The sequence below is a fragment of the Panthera onca genome, chromosome B3 (genome assembly GCF_046562875.1).
Source record: "Panthera onca isolate mPanOnc1 chromosome B3, mPanOnc1 haplotype 2, whole genome shotgun sequence".
NCBI classification, from domain to species: domain Eukaryota; kingdom Metazoa; phylum Chordata; class Mammalia; order Carnivora; family Felidae; genus Panthera; species Panthera onca.
This window is the reverse complement of record NC_138344.1, coordinates 40,723,917-40,736,507: the sequence shown is the minus strand read 5'-3', so window position 1 is coordinate 40,736,507 and position 12,591 is coordinate 40,723,917. Positions and strand designations below refer to the sequence as shown.

The 12,591-nt window shown below is 39.8% G+C and overlaps 1 protein-coding gene across 18 annotated transcripts in view; it reads right to left on the bottom strand.

The window, feature by feature from the left end:
- CSNK1G1 (casein kinase 1 gamma 1) overlaps positions 1 to 12,591 on the bottom strand; it is a 168,265-nt gene that overhangs the window by 34,355 nt on the left and 121,319 nt on the right. For 14 of the 18 annotated variants that reach the window (XR_009605933.3, XR_009605934.3, XM_060618315.3 and 11 more), the window contains 5 exons: positions 11,464 to 11,698; positions 5,657 to 5,742; positions 3,506 to 3,590; positions 3,103 to 3,251; positions 1,931 to 2,038 (listed from right to left, as the gene is read on the bottom strand). Coding sequence is in view for 16 of the 18 variants with exons in the window: in XM_060618315.3 (XP_060474298.1) it covers positions 1,931 to 2,038; positions 3,103 to 3,251; positions 3,506 to 3,590; positions 5,657 to 5,742; positions 11,464 to 11,698 (663 nt within the window). In the remaining 2 variants the exon portion in view is untranslated. The remainder of the gene's footprint in view (positions 1 to 1,930; positions 2,039 to 3,102; positions 3,252 to 3,505; positions 3,591 to 5,656; positions 5,743 to 11,463; positions 11,699 to 12,591) is intronic. The other 4 variants (XM_060618316.3, XM_060618313.3, XM_081795853.1 and 1 more) reach the window with 1 other exon arrangement.

Genomic DNA, 12,591 nt, shown 5'->3' with positions numbered 1-12,591 from the left:
ACAGAATCAACAGTATTCTGTGTCAATCAGAAGCCAGTCAAATTGTAATTCTTAGCCAACTACTTTGATTAAAGCATGTAACTATGGATCCAATTAGTGTATGTGATTTGCTAAACCCCACCTTTTTTCCTGTCTACTCTCTCTTAGCTACTAAATACACAGATTTCCCTCCTTTATACTTTTTTCTTACCAAGACATACATTTTGCCAAGAATATGTGCTTATTGGTGAGTCTATCCATATTTGTGTATGTACTTCACTGTACATGTGTGTGTTCTTTCTTTTTAGAAAAAATTTTTAAATTTTATTTATTTAAGTAATCTTTACACCCAACGTGGGGCTCAAACTCACGACCGTGAAACCAAGAATCACGTGCTTTTCTGACTAAGCCTGTCAGATGTTCCCTGTGTGTATGTACTTCTATATGCTATTGTTAACCTATGTACTTTCTCATATGTGCATCTGAAATAAGCATTTTTGCATTTCATTATAAATATGTCTGTGAATATTAAAACGTGAGGTCAGGGTTACGAGTTAATTTGAGAGTTGATAATGAGTGAACATGTTGTATATCTGTTTATTATCCTTTGCTTATTTATCTACTGGGGTCTTCAGTTTTCTCTTAGCAACGTACAGCTGGCCCTTGAACAACACAACGTGGGGGTTAGGGGCACTAACCACTGTGAAGTTGAAAATCTCCATATAACTTCTGACTCCCCCAAAACTTAACTACTAATAGCTGACTGTTGACCAGAAGCCTTCCCAACAACATAAACATTTGATAAACACATACTTTGTATGTTATACTCATTATATTGTTTTCTTAAAATAAGGATTAAGAAAAGAAAATGTTATTAAAAAATCATAAGGAAGAGAAAATACATTTACAATACTATACTATATTTATTTAAAAATTTGTATATAAGTAGACCCACACAGTTCAAACCTGTGCTGTTCAAGGGTCAATTGTATATGATATAAAGATGAAAGTTGTCATATTTCCTTCCCAATCAGTGACGTCTTTCTTCAAATATTGTCAAATTTGCTGATTTTTGTGTGTTTGCCTCCTCTGTCTTTAGGCTGAGAGAAGCCTCTCACATAGACCATTAGTTTCTCAAACCATGAACACTGAAGGATGGATGGCATGGTCTCCTCTACAGTGGCCTAAAGCAAAGGTGAATCTTCACTTTACTTGGCCAGCTCTAGAATTCACATGGGGACAGGAGGAGAGGTGGAACAGAGGTGCCAGTTTATGCCCAGGTCAGCTAGAAGTCCAAATTACCCACTCTTCTTAATCAGAAAACAAAAACAAAACTAAATAAAGACAATCGGGGCGCCTGGGTAGCTCAGTTGGTTGAGTGTCCAACTTCGGCTCAGGTCATGATCTCACAGCTCGTGAGTTCGAGCCCCACGTCGGGCTCTGTGCTGACAGCTCAGAGCCTGGAGCCTGCTTCCGAATTCTGTGTCTCCCTCTGTCTCTGCCCCTAACCCATTCGCATTCTGTCTCTGTCTCTCTCAAAAATAAATAAACATTAAAAAAAATTTTTTTAAACAAACAAATAAAGACGACCAAAAGCCACCCCAGCACCAGTGAGAGTACCCCACACTGGACTACAGATGAGACCCAAAATGGGCTACCCTGTTGATCCTGTGTGGTTCAGGAGGTCTTTCGGGCCTGTGGCAGATGGCCCCTTTCAGCCAACAGACTTGGACAAGTCCTAATTCTCTTGACTGGATACTTCATATCAGGTGCCTGACCACACCTCAGTACCGTTATAGCACCCAGGGATGCTGGAATGCCACCCCACATGCTTGAGCAAAGGCAAGTCCTTTGTATTTAATTTCAGTATATACACTTAGGCAGAGAAGCCGAAAAATTTTGGTTTTAGTAAAAAGTAGAATGTCTGAAACAAGGAAGGTCCAGCACATACCTGATTTCGCAGAGGCTGTTGCTGTGACGGCCGATCCCTGTGTGTGTGGCTTTCTCGAGTTATTGCAGATGCACCAGAATCTACATGAACTGACCCTACTGGAGTAGGCTGGAAAAATATAACAAAAAGTCAAATGGAAGATGGGCCTGACTTAATGACTCTGCAAAGGAGAGCATCATTCCAATTCTAATAAAACAGTGGTTAATTGTTGTTTTCAGTCATGATGGGCAGTTTCAAGTCTTCTCACTTTGCTTATCTGCAAAAGGGAGGCCACCTGGTCCTCAATAGCTCATTAGAGAGCAGCTTACCTTGGAAAATAAGAAAACATCCTACAGTGATGTGTTAGCTTGCTCTCAGGTACTGTGAACTCCTGGCCAGAAGAACTAATTCAAAAGTTTTTCATGATGGGTGCCTGGGTGGGTCAATCCATTAGGCATCCAATTCTTGGTTTTGATGCAGGTTATGATCTCATGGTTTGTGAGTTTAAGCCCCGAGTTGGGTTCCACACAGACAGTGCAGGGCCTGCTTTGGATTTTCTCTCCTTCTCTCTTGGCCCTTCCCCTGCTCATACTCCATCTCTCTCTCACATAAATAAATTAAAAATAAATAAATAAATAAACAGGGACGCCTGGGTGGCTCAGTCGGTTAAGCATCCAACTTCGGCTCAGGTCATGATCTGGCGGTTCATGAGCTCGAGTCCCATGTCAGGTTCTGTGCTGACAGCTCAGAGCCTGGAGCCTGTTTCAGATTCTGTGTCTCCCTCTCTCTCTCCCCATCCCTCGCTCATGCTCAAAAATAAATAAAATTTAACAAAAAATTTTTTTAATAAAATGAATAATAAAAAAAAATTTCTTATGGTGCTGGGTTCCACTTCTACAGAAGCAGGACCAGCTTACGTAGCACCAGCTTCTGGATCATTCAAGCAAAAGTTCTTCTTAAGAACTGGTTTAAGTTCTGGTATCTTAGGCCATACTGTTCATAATCTTAAAAACATATAAAGGAGTTGCTCCTGCTTTCTAACTCTGGTAATTGTAACCTATGGCATCACCCTGAAAAGGCTGGCATACGTAAGGTCTACAGTCAAAGGAATGTTTTTTCCATAGATTTAAGCAGAAAGTCTGGCAAGCGAGGTAGTGCTGGTCTGAAGTGATGAGGTAAAACAGGATACTTACAATAGGTCTCCCGACCCAATCGTAGGCATAGTCAAAGGTGTAGCCTTTCCTTTCAAAGAGGTCTGTGAAGAGGGTCCGTAAATACTCATAGTCAGGTTTTTCAAAGAAGTCTAATCGCCTGACATAGCGCAGGTACGTTGCCATCTCTTCTGTAGGAAAGAGGTGAAAGGCCATGCTCATGAACTGAATGCTTCCTATGGTGAGAAGCTCTGAGCCAAGTCAGGAATATTTGTGTTTTCCTTATGACCCAAATGAAAGTGATAAAACCTGTCTTGGTCTAAATGACAATAAAAGGAAATGTGAATTTTCTAGAGAGCGCCCTTATCTAGAGACACCAAGTCATTGTCTCTACCTACTTCAAAGTTTTAGTCACAATGGCTGGAATGTCCTTCTAGCATCCTACCTGGAAAGTTTTCACAGAGAGCTTCAATGGGAGTATTCCTTTTGGTGTCACCAATTTTCTGATATCTCTCTTTTAATGTATCAGCCTGTAGAGCAAAGGGAGAAAGTTATTTGGAAACAGGTACCAAGTATGGGAGGTCCAATATGTCTGGGGATGCAATGGTTGCTTCACTCAAACTGGCAGAAATTGCTAGGCTCAATATTCTTTCTAATAAATAAGAAATGTAACAGAGATGATGTATTTAACGTCTGCTCTGTTCTGGAAGGTTTTATTTGCAAATATATTTAGTAGTCTCAGATAAACACCATCAAATGTAATGAGATGAGTGGTTAGGAAAAGGAAATAAAAATATCATACAGCAGTTATTTTCAAAACTGCAGAAGCTTAGTAATCTCCCATGACCACTGGGGTTCAAAAGTGATTCAGCCTTCTCCTTCTTAGATCAGTTCTATTATAAGATTAAAAATATTGCTAATCTAAGTGGGGGGGGGGCAGACAGATGGCTCCACAGAATATTTACTGTGAATCTGAATAGGGAAAAAAAAAAAAAAAAAGAATAAGTAGTAGAAGAAAATGCCTTTCCACAATGTGCTTCCAGAGGGAAAAGTGTTACCTATGATAGAGGCATGGCTAACAGGCTAACAGGTAGGTTTCATATATGTCAGCAGCTCAAAGCAAACCAAGTTTGTTCAGGATTATAGACAGAAGGCTCCTGGAGCTTGGACCAACAGTGTAGCCTCAAGGGATTCTTGTGAGGCTCTCCCTAGCTGCTGCACCCAGTTTTAAGCAATAGTGTTCTATAGTAAGTTGGAGAGGGCTGCCTGGGAGGCTCAGTCGGTTGAGAGTCCGACTCTTGATTTCAGCTCAGGTCATGATTCCAAGGTCGTGAGATTGAGCCTTGGTTCTCTCTCTCTCTCTCCCTCTGCCTCTCTCCCATGCTTGCATGCCTGCATTCCCTCTAAAATAAAAACATAAAAAGAAAAGAAAAGAAAGAAAAGAAAAGAAAAGAAAAGAAAGTTGGAGAAATTTTAGATCTATAACTGACACTAAAATGATTCATAGACTGTGAGTGAGTTTCAATTAATACACAAATGTATTGCTTGGCTATGTAATGAGTAAACAGAATATGAAACTCTATCTGACAGCTATCTATACCAATGAAAAGATACATATGACTAGGAGAAGACTAGGAAGTGTTAGGAGGAGAATTTAAGGGGAAAGAAATAAAATCTTCCCAAAGGGAAGGGGCAGAAGCTTTACTTTTCAGGACAACGGTCTAGAAAGCCCAGGAAATGAATCATTCTGCCCTTCTGGAGGGAGAAAGGGAGGGGGCCAAGGGGTGTGTAAGTACCTAAATCTATTGATTAAGTTTCTTTCCATACTAACATGTTGAAATAAATCACAACTCAAAAATATACCTCACATTTAACTATCTAAAATGGGACTTAAAATGGGTTAGAAGCTCACCATTTCCTAGTCTAACCAGCCAGAGGCACAGAATAATTACAGTGGTTAAAATTATTATCAGTAGTTAACTCTGACACAAATACACTGTACCGATACCTAAGGAAGGCTATTTAAACTACATGTTTCATGAGGAATGGCTATTGTCTGCATAGGCATTTATTGAATAAAACACATGAACAGCAATGTTAAACCTGGATTTTTATTTTAGTTCAGGTGGATCCTTAGCCTCGATAGGATGAATAAATATTTTCCAGTTCTCCTTAGGGGCACACCCAGCTCTGTTGGCCTTGCTGGTAAAATGTGTAGCAGCTGCTGTCATCAATTTGTTCCAGAAATTCCCCAGTACACTGGGAACACTCTTCCTGCTACATAATGGTAGTGGAGGAGGAAAGTGACACAGAGAAAAGCAGCAGTGCCAAGGCTGGGAGGGAACAAGGGAAGAGACTCTGGAAAACCCTAAAACAAGGAAGAAGGATTCACAAGGGGAAGAAGACAAATGTGAGCAAAACAGAGCTCCCAAAGCCCAGGGAAGCATCTACAGTATAGACAATATAACCAGCCCCTGCTTTTCATCTCTGCAGCCAATCTTCCCAATTGTGCTTCTTGCAGACGTCAAGTCAACAACCCCTTCATTAACAACTGAGTATTGAAACAAAGCCCTCCACTGAGCACTTTCAAGGATACCTTGAGTCCTTGCCAGGGTAGGCTGCCTCGAAGGAAATACATGAACATATGGCCCAGGGCTTCCAAATCATCCCGCCGGCTTTGCTCTAAAAGGGAAGACAGATCACACATTATGTTTGCAGTTATTAAAGCAGAAAGGGGTTCAAAACCAAGTAATCCCTTCAGAAACCCTTCTGCTCTGGAAAGACGCTGCTTACTAATTCTTTGTATATCTAAACCAGGGATAGTATTTCAGATCAAAACCAAAAAATACTGTGTGCTTCCTTTGCCTAGAGCTGTCACTGGCAAGTAAATATCAAGTGAAAAGAGCAAATCCTAAACTGAAACCAAATCTAAATCACTAAATGGTGAGTAGCCGCCCCTCGGTCACTGCTGTCACCTTCCTGAAAGTAAGATAATTTAAATGAAATGTTATTTCCGGTATATGGGCTACAGTTACCCTTTGGGTTACCATGATGGAAAGTGAGAAGATAAAGCAGCTAAAACTTTTAAATGGTCCATCCTAATGGCCAGGTCCGCAAAGACACAAGCTGTGGAATGCCTAGCATACATGTCTAGTGCTCTTAATTCATCATAAAAATTAACACTTAAAATATAGTTTGACATAAACAAACATCAATGTATCATCTCTCAGCTCCATGCCATTTATACCATGTTCCATAGCTACCTTAAGAAATATTTAAAATTTGGGGCACCTGGTTGGGTCAGTGAGTTAGGCATCCGACTTTGGCTCAGGTCATGATTTCACAGTTTGTGGGCTTGAGCCTTGCATCAAACTCTGTGCTGACAGCTCACAGCCTGGAGCCTGCTTCAGATTCTGTGTGTGTTCTGTGTGTGTGTGTGTGTGTGTGTGTGTGTGTGCGCGCACGCGCGCGCCCCTCCCCTGTAATTTATCACTAAGGTGCCCTATATGGAAAAATAAAACAGGATCCCCGCATTCTGGGAGCTTATCAGGCAAAACAAATTGCTAGGTTTTAGTTTCTTTCATTTGGGAAGACTAAGATAGTAAAAAACTAAAGAATAGATAATAAAAAATACTGTAATTTCATCTCAAAAAACGTCCTTATATATTCTTGGGTTGTCAGACTGAATGTAAGTAGTACATGCCTCTATTCCTAATTTGCCAAGTATGGCTCATCCCAGATATCTTATGTGTTTACTTCTCAGAATCAGGTTGAGGGCTTTATCAAGAGAAGTTAAAAAGACAAGACTAAGGGGCTACTCTAAACTTGATTGTGCTTTCTTTGTGCAAAAAGTAAAACCTACGAGGGAAGCAGGGAGGAGAGCTACTCAGCTCAAAATGCAGAAGTACAACATGTTTAATGGCTGCCTTCAATTATGGGAAAATGTGCACGACAAAGAGTGAATAGAACTCTACAGGGTGGATCAGGAAAGAAAAGGCAACTTGGTAAGTTTCAGTTTGAAAACGGTTTTTGGCAAGGTGGTCACTAATGCGAAAAAGAGGCACCCTGACAAGAGAGATAAATAACATAAAATTGAGTGGATGCACATCAATTGAAATAATCTTAAAAAGAATGAAGTAAAATGGCAAGACCAACAGAAGCTTTTGTCTACACAGCTTGCCTGGGGTTTGCCACCAAATTTTATATATAATTGAAAACATAAAGGCATTAGACTGGAAGAGTTTGTTAATAGGACCTAAATACACACAAATAAAAAAGAAAGAACAAGCAGGGTGAGTTGAGGCCTCTCATAAAGCAAGGCAGACAAAGAAACCACACCCTGCAGTTTCTCACACTGTATCACACCTACACATTGCCTTTCCATTTTTATATCCACTTCCTGTAAGAAGAGGCCCCCTGGTAATAAAAATTCACTGGACAGTTGCACTTTTGTTGGTTGAGCACTAGAGGGCAAACCTCTCCACATTTTCAATACTGATTAATCCTGAAAAACGCCCAACTTCTCTCCACAGCAAAGCCCATTATAAAATGAGTACTTTTTAAATAAACACACACACACACACACACACACACACACACAAAACAAAAACACATGTAAACCCACTAGAATAACTAATAAAGTGATTTTCCAACTACTGAGCACCATGAAAAATAGTTGTGGAATAAGGCATAATAGGAAAAATAATGGCTCCCGAATTAGGTTATCTAGCTGTTGGCCCATTCTTTCCATTCATTCGATCCATGTGAAATTCAGCATGGCCAAGTCACCTATTTTGGGCTGCAGTCCCCTCACCTGAAAATAAAGTGGTTGGGGTGACTGCGTGGCTCAGTTGGTTAAGCATCAGACTCCTGATTTCGGCTCAGGTAATGATGTCTGGGTTTGTGTCAAGCCCACTGTGCAGTGGGAAACCTATGGGATTCTCTCCCCTCTCTCTCTGCTCCTCTCCTGCTAGCTCACGCACGCGCACTCTCTTTCTCTCTCTCTCAAAATAAACAAGAAAAGAAGGTTGGCTGATATAGATAATTTGAAAAGTCATTTTCCAGTTCTAAAATTCTAAAGTAATTAATCTATGATAATTTAACCCATTAGTAATTAATCTATGATAACTTAATCCTTTCAAAAAAGTGAAAACCAGAGTCATGCTTTATTTGTGTACTTCTCTGAAAACCGTATTCATTTAGTTCAGAATTTCCACATGCTCTCATTTTTTTCATGAAGGGTATTTTCCTTTTCAAAGAAGAAAGGTTTCAATACAAGTGGGACAAGTAGGACACAGAATTCTTTCACACCATAAAGGCCTGCCTTCAACCATTCAGAAAGACATGCTTGGTTTACATGTATCACTCCTCTGATTTTAGGTCAAATATATTTTGCTGGAGGAAAGGGTCTAGATGACCCAGTGTTCTTACCCTAACTTCAGTCGTTAAGAATACAAAGTGGCTAATCTGATATGGTCAGGTTTAGGAGGCTTCTTCCCTTGTTCTCCCTTACAAAACAGGCAATTCTCCCCAAGTCATTTGAAGATGCACTTCCCTTTTTCTTCATTACAACATAAAGAATGCTACACATTTAAAAACCAATATGGGGACATCTAGGTGGCATGGTCGGTTAAATGTTCCACTCTTGGGGCACCTAGGTGACTCAGTTGGTTAAGTGTCTGACTTCAGCTCAGGTCATGACCTCACAGTTCATGATTTCGAGCCCCATGTCAGGCTCCATGCTGACTGCTCAGAGCCTGGAGCCTGCTTCAGATTCTGTGTCTCCCTCTCTCTGCCCCTCCCCTGCTTGCACTCTCTCTCTTTCTCAAAAATAAATAAACATTTAAAAAATTAAAAAAAAAATAGTGTTCCATCCTTGATTTCAGTTTAGGTCATGATCTCACTGTTTGTGAGTTCGAGCCCCAAACAGGGCTCTGCACTGACAGTGCGGAGACTGCTTGGAATTCTCTCTCCCTTTCTCTGCCTCTCCCCTGCTTGCTTGCTCGCTCTCTCTCAAAATAAATAAATAGACAAAACAAAACAAAACAGTATGATTCAAGGTCCTATGGAATACCTCTCTGCTTTGAGACCCTGGCCAGAATTTAAAGGGCATATAATAACCATCTATATGTATTCTCTGTAATCTGGAAAGGGCAAAAATATGGGGATAGGTTCAATGTGACCCAAAAAACTCTAGAACTCAGGAATTTCAAGTTTGGAGATAAACTCAAAGTTCCAGCAGGAATGGCTACACCAGGAGATGAAAGAACCAGTATGACGATCTTATACACTTAAAATGTATTTTGCTGAATAAATAAATAACTACCATTTAGAGTCTTTGCTACTATGAGGCACTGTGCTAAATACTTTATATGTATTATCTCTCAGTATCCTATAGTATAATGTATTATTATCATACCCATTTCACAGATGAGATAACTGAGGCTGAGGAAAGGTTACTGAACCAAAATCATATAGATTTAAGGGCAACAGCCAGGGTTTGCAAACCTTTTTCTTAACCATTATCTGTACCTTATCTGTACATATTCTGTAAACCATTATCTGTACATAACACAGAGACCCATCTCTGTCTCTTCTTGCATTTCCTGACAAGAATAATAAAATCAGAACATGGACTGCTGTGCCTAGGAAGCAGGAATTAGAACAACTTCTAGAGTCTGTCAGTTAAACCAAATAATCATGACTTTACTATTTACGACACAGTCTATCTAAGTAAAAAGGAAGCAAGTGGGGATATTGAACACTATGCAAGAGAACTATGTTACACATACTACCCATTCAACCCACAAACACATCCTTGTGAAATATTACTCTCGTTTTACAGATAAGTTTCAGGAAGATTAAGTAACCTGTCCAAAATGACACAGATAATAAGTGGCAGAAGCCCTTCTAGTCTAATTTTAAAGTATTACATTTAGTTAAGTGAGGATTTTCATACGTTTACTGAAAAAATCCTGATAGCATTCAGGATTTCTGTTCCAGTTGTATCACTTTGCAATATGATAGTTACTCTTCACTAACACATTCTAGAATCCTCATTTGAAAACCTAGGCAGTTTTGTCAATAAGGCAACTTTTTAGTCATTTAGTCTTTAAAATACTTGTTAGTGCACAACAATTCATTAATATTTAAACACCCAATATAATTAGTATGTCTAGGAGTATGGAACCTGATAATATTCTGTTCACATGTCTACTCTCAAGAGTGGTGTATTTTTTAAAAAATATTTATTTTTGAGAGAGAGAAAGAGAGAGAGAGAGGGAGACACAGAATGTGAGGCAGGCTCCAAGGTGTCAGCACGGAGCCTGAGGCAAGGCTTGAACTCATGAACTGTGAGATCATTACCTGAGACGAAGTCAGATGTAACCAGCTGAGCCACCCAGGCGCCCCAAGAGTGATGAATTTCAAACATAGTTTTACAATCACTTTAGAATGTTTTCTTCATATAGAATCTTCCACAGAAGCCAAATATATAAAATAGATAAAAACGGAAGCTTTTCTGGAGAAGCTAGTGAGGGGCCCAGGGCCTATTTGGCTTTCCCACTGTTCCTTAGGCTTCTCTTACAAATATTCTCCCCTGAACTAGTTCCTCTAACAAGTAAGGCCTTCTGCCTTGATTGAGCTTTCACAAATTGTCTATCCTGAATGCAGTGTACAACTCCTCTATTTTCATTGAGTAAGACATAGGCTCTTCCTCAAAGAATTATTCATGGAATTATGCACAGTGAACAGAAGCCTAGCACATGTTTTAGTAACACATTCTTCCCCAGTTCAGATACCAATCAATCTGATGTCCTTTTCAGGACTGTCATACATGGAGTCATTCATTCATATGTAAACACCAAATTCATCATTAGACTTACTCAAATGCTATCATTTTAATACAACAATTCAAGTGCCCACACTGCTAAAAAACTAAGCATTTGGAAACATAGTATAAAGAATTAAATAGGGGTATCTGAGTAGCTCAGTTGGTTAAGCTTCTGTCTCTTGGTTTCAGCTCAAGTCATGATCTTATGGTTATGAGATTGAACCCTGCATAGGGCCCTGTGCACACAGCATGGATCCTGCTTGGGATTCTCTCTCTCTCCCTCTCTCTCTGCCCCTCCCCTGCTCGTGCACGCTCTCTCGCTTGCTCTGTCTCAAAATAAATAAACATTAAAAAAGTAAAGAATTTTACTTAAAGAAAAATCTTTAAGTTGTCAACAGGATACTTAGGAAAGTTACTAACTCACCATCTTAGTTTCTCAAGTATAAAAATCACTTGCCTTGTGAAGCAAGAAGAACCACAAGTTGTAATGCACAAAGGGGACAAAAGTATTATTGGAATAAAAAGTTATTTTAAGGACCCGCCCCTTTTCACTGAGCAGAAAATAAACACACCTTTGCCAAGATGCGTGTTGATAGACATGTATCTTGCAGTTCCAGTTAAACTTTTGTGCTCCCTATAAGGTATGTGTTTTTTGGTTTCAGGGTCAATGTATTCCTTGGCCAGTCCAAAGTCTATAATGTGTATAACATGCTCTTTCTTGTTGCCTTGTCGGCCAATCAGGAAATTCTCTGGCTTCACATCTCGGTAAATGAGATTCTTTGAGTGCACATATTCCATTCGAGAAAGCTAAAAGAGAATACACAATGATGAAAATACTCTGAAGAAGTTTACTGGGAAAAAACAAACAAACAAACATCCAAACATTTTCTTTTATCAGCCCAAGGTTTTAACTACTGAAAGTAAAACTCATTTCTTCTTCACCACCCAGTCACTTCACGCTTGTAAACCAGAAAAAATTCTGATACAAATACATACATAACAAGTATCAAGTTAAATGAAAGTGAGACAGCCAGTTCAGCTCATAATGTTACAATTTGTAAATGATGAATAGAATTAGGTGTTTTTATGCTACGTCAGAAAGCACACATTTGAGAGGCTCGATGTATCCCCAGCCAGGATTATCACAATACGTCGGCAACCTCTGAAGACAGGTGCCACTGTCACATTCACCTTCTGCCCACACCTTTGTATCCTCAGTCAGGCAGGCCTCCCCAACCTAGTACTTTCTGCTGCAAAAACATGGGAAGTGAGGTCCAGAGAAGTAAAGATTGCATTGATTTTACAGAGCTAATCAGCAGCAGAGGTAGAAGAGCAGTTTTTATGTGAAATTAAATATAGCCCCAAATAATAACCATAAAATTATTTCAAATTTCATTGTTTTATTTCTATCTACAGCATACAAAGGGAAGCCGAGGCATCTTAAGTTTGGACTCAAAAGCCAAGGTCAATTTTCTAACATTTCCAAGCTTTTACTGTAAAGTGGGTGAGACCACCACCATTTGAGACCAATAAAAGATGCATGAGCATCCTTCCTCTGAGAGGCTGACAGACTTCTCAAGGGAACTGTCTTAACTGCTTCTTGAACTGGCACTGCTGTGTAATTTGGCTGGAGCTGAGGGAGCTGTCTCTTCAGCTCTGCCAGTCTCTGTAAGAACCGGAGGCCAGAGAGCTAAGGCAGG